Source organism: Schistocerca serialis, chromosome 2 (genome assembly GCF_023864345.2).
Source record: "Schistocerca serialis cubense isolate TAMUIC-IGC-003099 chromosome 2, iqSchSeri2.2, whole genome shotgun sequence".
Classification (NCBI taxonomy): Eukaryota; Metazoa; Arthropoda; class Insecta; order Orthoptera; family Acrididae; genus Schistocerca; species Schistocerca serialis.
The window spans coordinates 706,104,904-706,118,472 of record NC_064639.1 but is presented as its reverse complement, the minus strand read 5'-3'; the positions used below and the strand labels follow the sequence as shown (position 1 = coordinate 706,118,472).

Genomic DNA, 13,569 nt, shown 5'->3' with positions numbered 1-13,569 from the left:
CAGAAATCCGTAATTATTGATACATGTTCAATTACCCGAAAGTTCCTAAATGCAATATAACATATACCGTACAGTTAAAAGGAAGTGACGCTTGATCAAGGTCCGCGTCACTTCCCATTTTTAACCAGACTTAACGTCTGAGAAAGTAAAGAAATAATAATAAATCCCGTGGAGGCCCGGGAAAAGAATAGGCCTCCGGTATGTTCTGCCAGTCGTAAAAGGCGACGAAAAGAACAAACCACTAATAGGGCTAACCCCCCTTTTAGTGTGATTACTTGGTTCAGGACAGAACTAAAGAAGCCTCGGACAAGCGCCGTCATGGTCGGGGACGACGCTTGAACCCTATGCCCGCCCACCATGGTAACGACACTGCTAGCCAACTGGAAAATGATTTAAATCCAAATAGAGGCGTTTTGCAGGATATGCTTCCTGCAACCACCCTAGAAGGAAAACAAAGACAGAGGATGAGATGGTCAGATGAAGTTAATCGACACCTCATGTTCTGTTATTACCAAGCAACAAACCTAGGAACCAACACAACTGGATACAGATCACAAGTATACACAACATTTATTACCAGATACCCGGAATTAAAGTTTTTAACAGAACAACGACTAGCTGATCAGATCCGTGTAATAATAAAAAATAACAGGATACCCCAGTCAGAATTAGAAAACATCAAACAACAAGTACAACAAATACTGGAACAAAAAATGTGCAATCAGAAGAAGAAGACAATACAGTAATGGACTCAAACATCCCAGAGCAAACAAACAAAGACCAACACGCATCAATTAAACAATCAGAGGAAAACGAAATCTTAAGACAGCCACCAGAACAAGCACAAATAGAACACGAAGAGACACACGTGTTAAATATAGAAGAGAAATTTCAGCTGACATATATAGAATACAAAGACACAAATACAGACATCAGACCATTCTTGCATAGACCGCCAAATAACCCACAAGTCGAAACAACAATAAAAACTATCAACACAATCATACACAACAAAATAAATGAAAATACAACTATGGAAGAGTTACAACTACTGGTTTATATAGGAGCACTCACTACACTAAATATACACACTAGGCAGAGATCAGAACAAACCAACGCACAGAAGAAACCCACAAAACCAGCATGGCAACACAGGCTACAGATCAGAATAGAAAAACTGAGAAAAGACATCGGACAGCTAACACAATTTATAAGAAATGAAATGTCAGACAAAAAACGAAAAAGGTTAGGTAAAATCTCACAACAAGAAGCAATAGAGCAATTAGATGAAAAGAAGCAGAAATTACAAGCATTGGCCAAACGACTTAGAAGATACAAAAAAAGTGAAAATAGAAGGAAACAAAACCAAAAATTCAACACAAACCAAAAGAGATTTTACCAAACAATAGATAACACACACATTAAAATAGACAATCCACCAAACATAACAGACATGGAACACTTCTGGAGCAACATATGGTCAAACCCGGTACAACATAACAGGCATGCACGGTGGATACAAGCAGAAACAGACACATACAAGATGATACCACAAATGCCTGAAGTGATAATTTTGCAACATGAAGTCACCCGAGCAATTAATTCTACACACAATTGGAAAGCCCCTGGAAATGATAAAATAGCAAATTACTGGCTAAAGAAGTTCACCTCAACACATTCACATCTAACTAAATTATTTAACAGTTACATTGCAGACCCATACACATTCCCTGATACACTTGCACATGGAATAACCTATCTGAAACCTAAAGATCAAGCAGACACAGCAAACCCAGCTAAATATCGCCCCATAACATGCCTACCAACAATATACAAAATATTAACTTCAGTCATTACACAGAAGTTAATGACACATACAACACAGAACAAAATTATAAATGAAGAACAAAAAGGCTGCTGCAAAGGAGCACGAGGATGTAAAGAGCAACTGATAATAGATACAGAGGTGACATATCAAGCTAAAACTAAACAAAGGTCGCTACACTACGCATACATTGATTACCAAAAAGCCTTTGATAGTGTACCCCACTCATGGTTACTACAGATATTGGAAATATACAAAGTAGATCCTAAATTGATGCAGTTTCTAAACATAGTAATGAAAAACTGGAAAACCACACTTAATATTCAAACAAATTCAGATAACATCACATCACAGCCAATACAGATTAAGCGTGGAATATACCAAGGAGACTCATTAAGTCCTTTCTGGTTCTGTCTTGCTCTGAACCCACTATCCAACATGCTAAATAATACAAATTATGGATATAATATAACTGGAACATACCCACACTAAATCGCACATTTGCTATACATGGATGATCTAAAACTACTGGCAGCAACAAATCAACAACTCAACCAATTACTAAAGATAACAGAAGTATTCAGCAATGATATAAATATGGCTTTTGGAACAGACAAATGTAAGAAAAATAGCATAGTCAAGGGAAAACACACTAAACAAGAAGATTACATACTAGATAACCACAGCGACTGCATAGAAGCGATGGAAAAAACAGATGCCTATAAATATCTAGGATACAGACAAAAAATAGGAATAGATAATACAAATATTAAAGAAGAACTAAAAGAAAAATATAGACAAAGACTAACAAAAATACTGAAAACAGAATTGACAGCAAGAAACAAGACAAAAGCTGTAAATACTTACGCCATACCAATATTGACCTACTCATTTGGAGTAGTGAAATGGAGTAACACAGACCTAGAAGCACTCAATACACTTACACGATCACAATGCCACAAATATAGAATACATCACATACATTCAGCAACAGAAAGATTCACATTAAGCAGAAAGGAAGGAGGAAGGGGATTTATCGACATAAAAAACCTACATTATGGACAGATAGACAATTTAAGAAAATTCTTTCTAGAACGAGCAGAAACTAGCAAAATACACAAAGCAATCACCCACATAAATACATCGGCTACACCACTACAATTTCATAACCACCTCTACAACCCTTTAGATCACATAACATCAACAGATACAAAGAAAGTAAATTGGAAAAAGAAAACACTACATGGCAAGCACCCGTATCATCTAACACAGCCACACATCGATCAAGACGCATCCAACACATGGCTAAGAAGAGGCAATATATACAGTGAGACGGAAAGATTCATGATTGCAATACAGGATGAAACAATAAACACCAGATATTACAGCAAGCATATTATTAAAGATCCCAATACCACAACAGATAAATGCAGACTTTGCAAACAACAAATAGAAACAGTAGATCACATCACAAGCGGATGTACAATACTAGCAAATACAGAATACCCCAGAAGACATGACAATGTAGCAAAAATAATACATCAACAACTTGCCATACAACATAAACTAATAAAACAACACGTTCCCACATACAAGTATGCACCACACAATGTACTGGAGAATGATGAATACAAATTATACTGGAACAGAACCATTATAACAGATAAAACAACACCACATAACAAACCTGACATCATACTCACCAATAAAAAGAAGAAATTAACACAACTAATTGAAATATCCATACCCAATACAGCAAATATACAGAAGAAAACAGGAGAAAAAATTGAAAAATACATCCAACTGGCTGAGGAGGTCAAGGACATGTGGCATCAGGATAAAGTTGACATTATACCAATTATACTTTCAACTACAGGAGTCATACCACGCAATATCCACCATTACATCAATGCAATACAGCTACATCCAAACTTATATATACAACTTCAGAAATCCGTAATTATTGATACATGTTCAATTACCCGAAAGTTCTTAAACGCAATGTAACATATACCGTACAGTTAAAAGGAAGTGACGCTTGATCAAGGTCCGCGTCACTTTCATTCCGAACCAGACCTGAGGTCTGAGAAAGGAAAGATAATAATAATAATAATAATAATGAGAAAGTAAAGACAATAATAATAATAATAAGAAGAAGAAGAAGAAGAAGAAGAAGAAGAAGAAAATGATGTTGAGCATCTGTGGCAGTCCCAGCCTAAGGAAATCATCAAGAAACTACAATCACTAGCTGCTGCACCACTAAGGCTCTATGACTTGCCAAAGGTTCACAAATGGAATGTTCCTCTACTTCCTATTGTAAGTAACATTCACATGGTTTTGTCAAACATCTAATGGCAGTATTAAGCCTCTACATTGATAAATGTCAGCACCACTAGGAATTATGTACATTTCATTCAACAGGTGCAAGAACTAGGTGTCTCTGACAAGGATCTTAAGGTGAACTTTGATGTGGTATCCCTCTTCTCAGAGTACTGCTTGCTGATTCCTTCAAGTCAATCAGGGAAAATTTCAACCCAACAATGACTAATCTCTTCAGATTTGTCCTTGGTTCCACATTCTTTCTCTTTAATTGCGACTGTTATGAACAAATGGACGGCGTCGCCATGAGGTGCTCTCTGTCACCAGTTGTGACAAACTTGTTTGTGGAGGACTTTGAAGAGAAAGTTCTGGAAATAGCTGCACTGAAGCCTACATGCTTCTTTAGATATGTTGATGACATGTTTGTGGTGCGGCTACATGGGAGTGAGAGACTTCAGGAGTTCCTTTGGCATCTGAACTCTCTGCACCCTAGTATCAGTTTCACCATGGAGGTGTATGAGATTGGCGAACTCCCCTTTTCGGATGTTTTAGTCAAACATGGAACGAACAGCACTATAGGACACAGTGTGTGCAGGAAAGCCACCCACATTGATATGTATCTCTATACTGGTAGTTGCCATCATCCTTAACTGTGTAAGGGTGTGCTACATATGCTGGTACACAGGGCCCACACAATATCTGACAAAGAAAGCCCACCAAGGGAGCTTAACCACATTTCCATAAAAAAACGATATGATGAGAGACAAATCCAATGTGCTTTCAGGCAGAAATTACAAGCCAGCAGACAGAAAACAAAGAGGAGGAGAAGACGGTAGTGTATCTGCCTTACACCAGCAAAGAATCGAACAAAATCGTCAGAATCCTGGCTCAATGTAACATTAATGAATTTTTCGTCCAAATCCAAAAATGCGTGTCCTATTAGGTATAGTTAAAGATGACATGGGACTCCATAAACCAGGTATTTACAGTATTCCATGTAATTGCAGGGAGACAGTACGGACAATCAAAGAAAGATGCCAGGACCACAGGAGGCACACCAAACTTAAGCAACCAAGAAAATTTGCTCTTTGGGTCCACTGCATGGCTACAAGGGACTCCATGAAGTATGAAGAAAGGGAAGAGCTAAGACAGACATTGTCATTTTGGGACTGTGTTCTGAAAGGGACTATTGAAATACAATTTGTGACAGGCTGATCAACAGAGACTCTAGGTTCACTCTCAGCAAAGCTTGGGATCCAGCACTCAGCCAACCAAAAACCACAGCATTGGCTGAGAGTGAATTCCGCACCCGACGCACGTTACAGGACTGCTGAGGAACCAGAGGTTGCACTCAGCATCCGGTGGTGCAGCACCCCCCCCCCCCCACCCCCCCGCCCTCCCCCTTTGCCCTACCACCACCACCACTCCACCCATTGTGGCATGTGACGAGCAGTGGAGGAGGAAGGGGTGGGGACGATTCCAGTATAAAGTAGACTGCATGCTGCAGAGATGCTCATTCTGCAGGTATCACCTGAAGATGACGGCAAGGTACGCTGTCGAAATATTACAAAAACGACTGCACTCAGCTAGACACCTGACAACAGTATAGTATGCACAAAAGGCCATGGCCGCTAGATGCGCAGTTGGCTGTAGAAGTGTGGGGAGAGCGGCAATGGTCAGGGGTCACTCAGAGGGATGGAGGGGATATGCCAGGTGCTGGAGGAGAAGTACCATTCTAAACTGAAGACTACACTCACATTTTTGATAAACATTAAGCTGGCCCCCTCCAAGCCCATATTTGCATGATGACCATTCAAAAAATTCTGTCAGCTTTTCTTTGGTTAGTATCTAACAAGAATTCCACCGAATATGCAGCGATGTATTTTCATCTAATCTTTTAACCATTTGCAGCTTTGAGAGAGAGTCACGAGTGGAGAATTTTGAGTAAAATCTACACATTTCTCATGTTGCCCAAGTTAAATTTTGCTTATTGTGCCAAAACTCAGTGGAATTTACACAGTTTCACCTCAATAACATGTTGTGCAGACACTATTGTGAGAGAATTCAGAAACTGTGGCTTGCTAAATTTGTTAAGTGAGGAGCTGAGGAAAAGTAAGGTCAGCATCTTACGAAAAAGCACATCCTTGGTACAAAATAAATGTGTAATTACTTCACGTATGTTGTTCCAAAACCCATAGCATTTCACATTTCACCAGCTGTCGAAAGCCCTTAAAAATTACATTCTTTCATTGGAAAAGTCTGTAGATAGTGGAATAACATGGTAGATAATGAAGTTTTGCATAATAACCACACAGCAAAGCACTCTCCTCTTTGTGTGCTACCATTTGCCAAAATCTCATTTCAGTATCTCAAACCATTTATGAAATGCAGTGCAATAGCAAAAGAGTATGCTATGTCAGATCAATTTTTTCGACAGTGGTAGCAGGTGGAGACCACCAATGATGTCTAACGAAAAATTCAATATGTTAACTTAATTTTATAGGCAGCAACATATTATGCTTAATATGCACCAGACGCAAAATTATAGCGACCCCTATTTTTCATTGCAAACTTTTTCCAATTTCGCACAGTGTCTTACTTCCTCGTAAATATCACAATAATTATGACCATTAATAAAATGATGGGTACACCATAATGAACCTGACATATGAAGCCACAAGTAAAGCAAAAATGAATTTTTTTTTACTGAATAGTTTCTATAAAATCATTTGAGAAAAATTGCAGGTCGTTTGCGTCAATTCTGTCATTGCCGATCAACCATTAAGGTGGCAAATGCTTGTTGGCCTCCCCTTCTGAACAAATTAATGAATTCACCCAGATCTTTGGACGAAAACTGGTCAATGTACATCTACCACCTTCTCCTATGCGAAGTATACGAACATTATATTAAAGGGAGACTATTAGTAGAAAGAAAAGCATTTTTGAAAAAAGAGAATTTAATTACTATTGAATATAAGTGTGTGTGTGTGTTAGGAAGTGTTCCCTGAAAGTATTTGTCTGGAATGTAGCCTTATATGCAAGGAAAGTGTGAATGATGAACACAATAGACATGAAGACCATAAAAGCTTCTTAAAAGTGGTGTTACAAAAGAACTGAGGATTAGATGGATAAATTGGATAACTAATGAAGAGGTTCTGAATAGAGTCCAAGAGAAAAGAAATTTGTGTCACAGCTTGACTGGAGAGAGAGAGAGAGAGAGAGAGAGAGAGAGAGAGAGAGAGAGAGAGAGAGAGAGAACTGGTAAGTAGGACAAATTCTGAGGTGTTGCGGAATAGTTGATTATCCATTTAAGGAAGTATCGGTGGCAAAAAATGCAGAGGGAGGAGAAGGCTTGAATACAGTAGGCTGATTCAAAATGATGTAGGTTTGTGTTAGTTAAATTGTGATTCACTGACAGACCGTTGCTTAGCCGAGACAAAACATAGAACATTTGGTCTCTGAAAACTGACATTTTTGTGATCAATGGGTGGACATATATCACTAAAGTTTAACATTTTTAATTCTTTTGTCTGAACATAGTTGAAAGATTTTCTAGGAGGTATCACATTCAAGACCTTATGCAGAAAGTGAATAACTGCCATTAAGACACAAAAACTTGCCTTATTTGGGACAACTCTGTGCATTTAGAAATAATATTCTTGGCCGAAAAATGGAGAGTCAGAACGAATGATGATATCAGTATACAAATTTTGTGTAGATCATTGCTCAAGTGCCTCAGAATTCTCTCTGGCATCTCTGCACATGCATTTCCTCATGGGACATGGGATCTATAAATATCAAAGCATTCAAAAGGTATTGTAGCATTTAGCATTCACTTTGTTATTTCTCTATAGAGAGAAAAAATTGCTGTTAGATGACACCTCCTTAAACTTTATTTTCGCTAAGCTTTTAGCAGAATTGACAAATGTAAGTGACAAATGCCAGATTTTCAAATGTCAAGTTGAAAGACATCCAACACACAAACTGTCTGTTATTCTTTTCCCAAGTTCCTCTCAGTACTCATTAATTCCAGTGACTCATTCGATGATTGAGCAGTTTTTACACAGAGATCCCACAGAAAACTAGGAGAAAGAAGTGATGAGAAACAAGCTAACATTTGGTGAGATGCAACAGTAGTTAAGACTCCGAAAGACTGCGGTTGAGATTTTGATCTAAACTTGTTTTATTCACATTAGACAATTGCTAGGATAATTTTATTAAATAAAGTCACAACTGATTTATTTCCCAATTCATATTGAACTGGGCTAATACTCCATGTACTGATTTCAGTGCTGTTGATGCAGTCTGTCTACGTTACCTGTCTCCCTTAATGATATCATGGGCTGATATTGCAGAAATTTAAGTAGAATTAAAAACAAGGAAAGAGCTACTAATCCTAAAATGTTTTATCTTTCGGATTGGATGCTTATGTTGTCATTTCTTTCTTTATTACCAGGTTGTGGTGACAAATACAATTCCTCATGAGTTACAAAAGATGCAGTGCCACAAGATCAAGACTGTGGATATTAGTGTCCTCCTCTCAGAGGCAATTCGTCGCATCCACAACAAAGAATCTATGTCTTACTTATTCAAGAATGTCACACTGGAGGACTGAATGGGCTCATATTTGATGATATAAAGTAGGAATATGGATAATCTATAATAAATTTATGTAAGTTGATCCCTAGTTATTATAACAATAATGACAACCACTGTATGAAGGTGTGTCACTCTTCAGGTCAGTGTTAAGTACTATGTTTCATGATGGGTACAGACGATTACATTTCAACTGTAAGATTTACATATATATTTTACAAGGTACATAAAATTTAATTTGTCCAGATATGTTTATTTTTGTGCTGTAATGATAATTTTTTGCAATTGCCAGAGTAAGTGTGGTTGGTGCCATTCAGCTGATGAACTAATTATAGCTGCGGTTGTTCTTATTCAGCATATTCTGACAAAACCCATAATGTCTGAGCAAGTGCAGTGTTCATTGTCTTTATTAGGAATTATGTCATTTTAGTGGAAAGGATGAGACATACATTTGGTGTACGAGAGCTGTTACATGTCTGGCAGCATGCAGAAAATTTGTGGTTTCTAGAATGTATCCAATATTTATCTGGTAGCTTGCATTAGGTATCAACGATAAAACTGTTGGTTAATACCAGAACATAAAAAGACCATGGAAAGATCTTATTAAAAAAAAGTAAAAACATGGTAGGGCAAACATAAAATCTTGGAAGAAGAGAAGAAAAGTGTGAGAACCTGAGGGAAGCAGAGTAGTTAGTGTACACTTTGTAGAAGACAAGAAAATGGTGAAAAGTAAACAAAACCTATAAATATCAGTGCATATAGCCAAAAACATGCAGTGGAGAGCAATGAGAATGTGAGAAGTTTGGAATTATACAAAAACTAGAAAGAACGTGGAAGCAGGATATAAGATGGAAAAAATAAGGAAAGAAGGAAAACAAGTTGAAAGAATACCTTGAGATTAAAAAGGAGAAAACTAAATTAAAAATATACACATTTTCAAAGAGAAAGATCGGCAGCAGCATAATATTGCTCATTAATGCATTCGCCTCACATGTCTAGATTATGAGCTTATGCATACAGTACTGCCTCAGCTCCCACCATTGTCTTGTTGCACTTGTAGGCATTCAGTATTTCTGTTCTCTCCCCCCCCCCCCCCCACCCCCCTCCCCCCTTTCTTCAGTATTTTCCAGTTCATTTGTTTTCTAGAATTACCTCTTATTCTCTTTTTATATTAATCATTTATTTCAGTTCTTTTTCCCATTACTGAATTTGATGTTGCTCTTCTGATGATCTTTGAATGAGTTGTACCATGCTTGTGTTCTTATAACCTTTTTTTCGTTCATAGCTCTGCTTTAATTTTGCCTCCCATTTTTCTTTTGTCTAGTCAGTAGAATCTGGTGGTGTTTTTTTTTTTTTTTTTAGTGCCTGTAGTTCAAGATTGAATGTCCAAATTTTTTATGTTTTATAGGCATTATTTTTGAAGTACTTAAAAATGCTTATTGACATTACTCCTAGAATTATCATGGTTAGATTTTGTGTTTGGTTACTCCCTTGCAGCTTATCAGTGTCCTCTGTGGATTTTGATTTTGTGTACTGTTTGTGATACTGATTGTGCAGTTCATTAACAGAGTATCTTCACAGCCTCGTTTATTTTATTCTACTCTGATTCGAGTGTCACATGCCTTTAGTGCGCTGTAGAAATTGTGCTGATACGTATTCTTTGTTTTGATCTGCTTTATGTTTCATACATTAATTTTCATATGTCTTCCTGCTGCTTTCATCTTAGTTTTTTCCTTACTTTACTTACTGAGCTCTCAACCCTCCATTACAGTCCCAAATAGGACTGCCTGTTGTGGTGTTCTTGGCTTGAGAAGTAACTTGATGTTAACTGTATGCTGATTATTTTCTCGGTTTAACGTTGTTTAAGCTTCCTCATATGCTGCTGTTTATTTTTCATGTCTTGTTTCCCCACAGAGACTTATATCTTGGCCATTGTTTAAATAGTTCTTCTCTCTCCAGTATCTTAAAATGTTCTGTGTGTTGTGCATTGCCAGTTAGATCTTCAACTTTTCTTAGTTTTTCTTGAAATTTACCAGATAGCATGTTCTAAATGTGTTGTCCCTTTCTTCTAAAATACAGATTGGAGAGTTCGAAATGAAGATTTCAACATAGCTGAAGGCAGATAAACAAACAGACTATCCACATTCATGAAACCAGCATACAGTTTTTAATGTAATTGGCAGTTTTGGTAGACTGTGAATACTGTGTTAAATTTTAAAATCTGGAACACAATGAGAACAGTGAAAAGATTTTCACATATCAATTTTCTAGATACTTCAGTCGGAATATTTCAGATACATACTCATGTAACACAGCCACTTTTTTTTCTTCTGCTTATCTTGACATTATGTTAATGTTTACTTCTATTGCATGACAAAAGTTGTTTCATACTTGGGGGTGTGTGTGGTATGCAATAAAAGAGTGAACATAATTGTTTGTGACTGTTACTAAATTCGTGAATTGGTAAACAATTTGAAGCATGTAGTTGATTAAAGAAGATAACCCTTTTGCTGCTTAAGAGAAATCTTTGCATTTCAAGCAAACATCCTAAAATAACTTCTCTCAAATTCTATTCTTATTTTGCATCAAGTTGAATTTGAATTGTGAAGTTTCTGTTTCTCAATTTTTTTTAATTTTTTGTACTCTGTTAAACAATATTTCTGTAAATTATCTTACATTTTTGCATGTGTTTGTTGCATTTAGAATCATAATGCCTATCAAATGGAAAAAAGCATCTTTGCTTTTCTGTGTGTCATTAGTTTATAAAGACTCATGAATTACTGAACACTGCTAAAATCACAAAGCCAATAGACTGGCCAGTGCTTACTTTCAGGAGAGACAACTCCCTGAGAACAGAAAAATGTACTCACATGTTTTGGAACCAAACATTTGTTCCTCTAGGTTTATAGTGAAATTAAGTTGGGGAAGTTGGACATTACATTTGTGAGGACAAAAGCTGACCTCAGCAAGTGGGTTTATCTTAATTTATGGTCTCAGTTATCGACCACACCACTCCTCTCTGATCTCCATTTTCACAGTATTGTTTTGTATTTTAAGTGTTTCTACTGGCAGTACTTAAAGCTGTGTCTCCTGAAGGTGAGTACTGGGCAACCTTTCTCTCTCTTTGTGATTTCAACAACTTTGTGAACTGATTGTTTTATACAAATTACTGAACTTTAATTTGGTGTTGCTATATGGGAAGGAGAATATTGTGGTTGTATCATCTACTTTAAATGATTTATTTGTGAAGCCTGTCTTGGAAGTTTGGAACAAATACCAGTATTGTTAATCTGCAACTGTAGATCAGTGCGTAGTAATAACTTGAATGCATGCAGCCTCCACATTGATTTCCGTGTAAACTCTGTTGTATACTGAAGGCGGGAAAAAAGGTCATATTCAGCCTTTAATGCTGCAACCTTTCCGTAAATCTCATTAAAGTTTATAAAAGAGTTTTTTGAAGTATGAATATCATAATCATTTTAATTGACTTTGCATATGTGATCAACAGATCAATTAAATGTAGATATTGTCACACTGCTTGGCATATAAAACTTATCTTGTATCGTATTAAATTCCTTTTTTAGGTACTTATATTGGAAATGCTTTCAGCAGTAAGCTCAGTGAGTGGAGGCTAAAGCTATTGTTGAGTTATTATCCTTACATGTATGTGATAAATGGTTGTAAACAGTTTTCTGTTTATTTCTGCCAAAAATTTTGACTGCAAAATCTACAGTATTCCTATTTTATTTTCAGTATTATTTGTATTAAAACTGGTAATTGGAAGACATTCACTAAAATAAAATTTTCTGCCTTTTAATAGTGATTGAAATCTAGATTGTGAGGGACAAATTAAAGAATTAGACAGAAACTTACCCAGTACGGTAGCATCTGTGTTACACAGAAGGTGTACTATCAGTTCAAAATGTTTTTCTGTGGTACGGGAAATTATTGGTGCAGTATTATAAATATGGAACCAATTTTGAATATAGCAGATCCATTCTGTTGAACTGAGCTGGCATCCAGAATAAAACTCTCAAAATTTTGCTTACATTGTGTAATGCAAACTTTAAAAACGTCTTTTTTTGTCAGGTGTGTGCTGTGCAAACTACAATAAAATCTCTGACGGGGAATCTCAAATTTAAGAAAATGTTATTGTGACTGGTATTTTCTCAAATTGTATGGAAATGAAAGAACGTGTATGTGTGAATCAGATTTGGCATGTAAATAAATAAGGAAATAAAAACATCTCTTCATTTGCAAACTTATTAACATTTTTTTGTGTTATTTTGGGATCCCATTTGAAATTTTCCAAGTACTTTCTCTGTAAGTGCAACTAAAATTATTACCATGGTTACTGTGGTTCATAATACTACTGCTACTACTACTACAGATTTTCAGGATGCAACTAGTCTTTTATCATATTATTTTGCGTAATAAAGTGAAAGTAAATCGTAATGAAAGTTTCACGTCATTGTGAAATGCTGAAATTGATTTTTACGACTGATTTGAGCTGTGTGCTGGAATGGGACTTCAGTCTTGATCATTGCCCTTCATAGGAATGGCTCAAATGATGTAATATTGTCCTCAGAAGGTAAAGATCTAGTTTGGAAGACAGTGTGACGCAATTTTTACATTACTGTTTGCAACAGTTCAATCATTAGTCACAAGTAACTGCATTATACTTTCATACACATTTCAACTTGCTAAATAGCAGCACAGCTACATAAGAAAACACTAACAATACCATTAACCTGCTAGTCAAGGTAATTTCCAGTAATATTATCCTCCTCATTGACAAAAGAAATGTTAATCACACATGAAGTCTGTAA

The 13,569-nt window shown here is 36.5% G+C and overlaps 1 protein-coding gene across 3 annotated transcripts in view; it reads left to right on the top strand.

The window, feature by feature from the left end:
- Positions 1-13,569, top strand: part of LOC126457860 (phosphoribosyl pyrophosphate synthase-associated protein 2) — a 135,064-nt gene that overhangs the window by 71,479 nt on the left and 50,016 nt on the right. Inside the window, exons 8-9 of one of the 3 annotated variants that reach the window (XR_007585537.1) lie at positions 8,601-8,816; positions 10,820-13,005. Coding sequence is in view for 1 of the 3 variants with exons in the window: in XM_050094506.1 (XP_049950463.1) it covers positions 8,601-8,759 (159 nt within the window). In the remaining 2 variants the exon portion in view is untranslated. Of the gene's footprint in view, positions 1-8,600; positions 9,361-10,819; positions 13,006-13,569 lie in introns of those variants that run through there. The other 2 variants (XR_007585538.1, XM_050094506.1) reach the window with 2 other exon arrangements.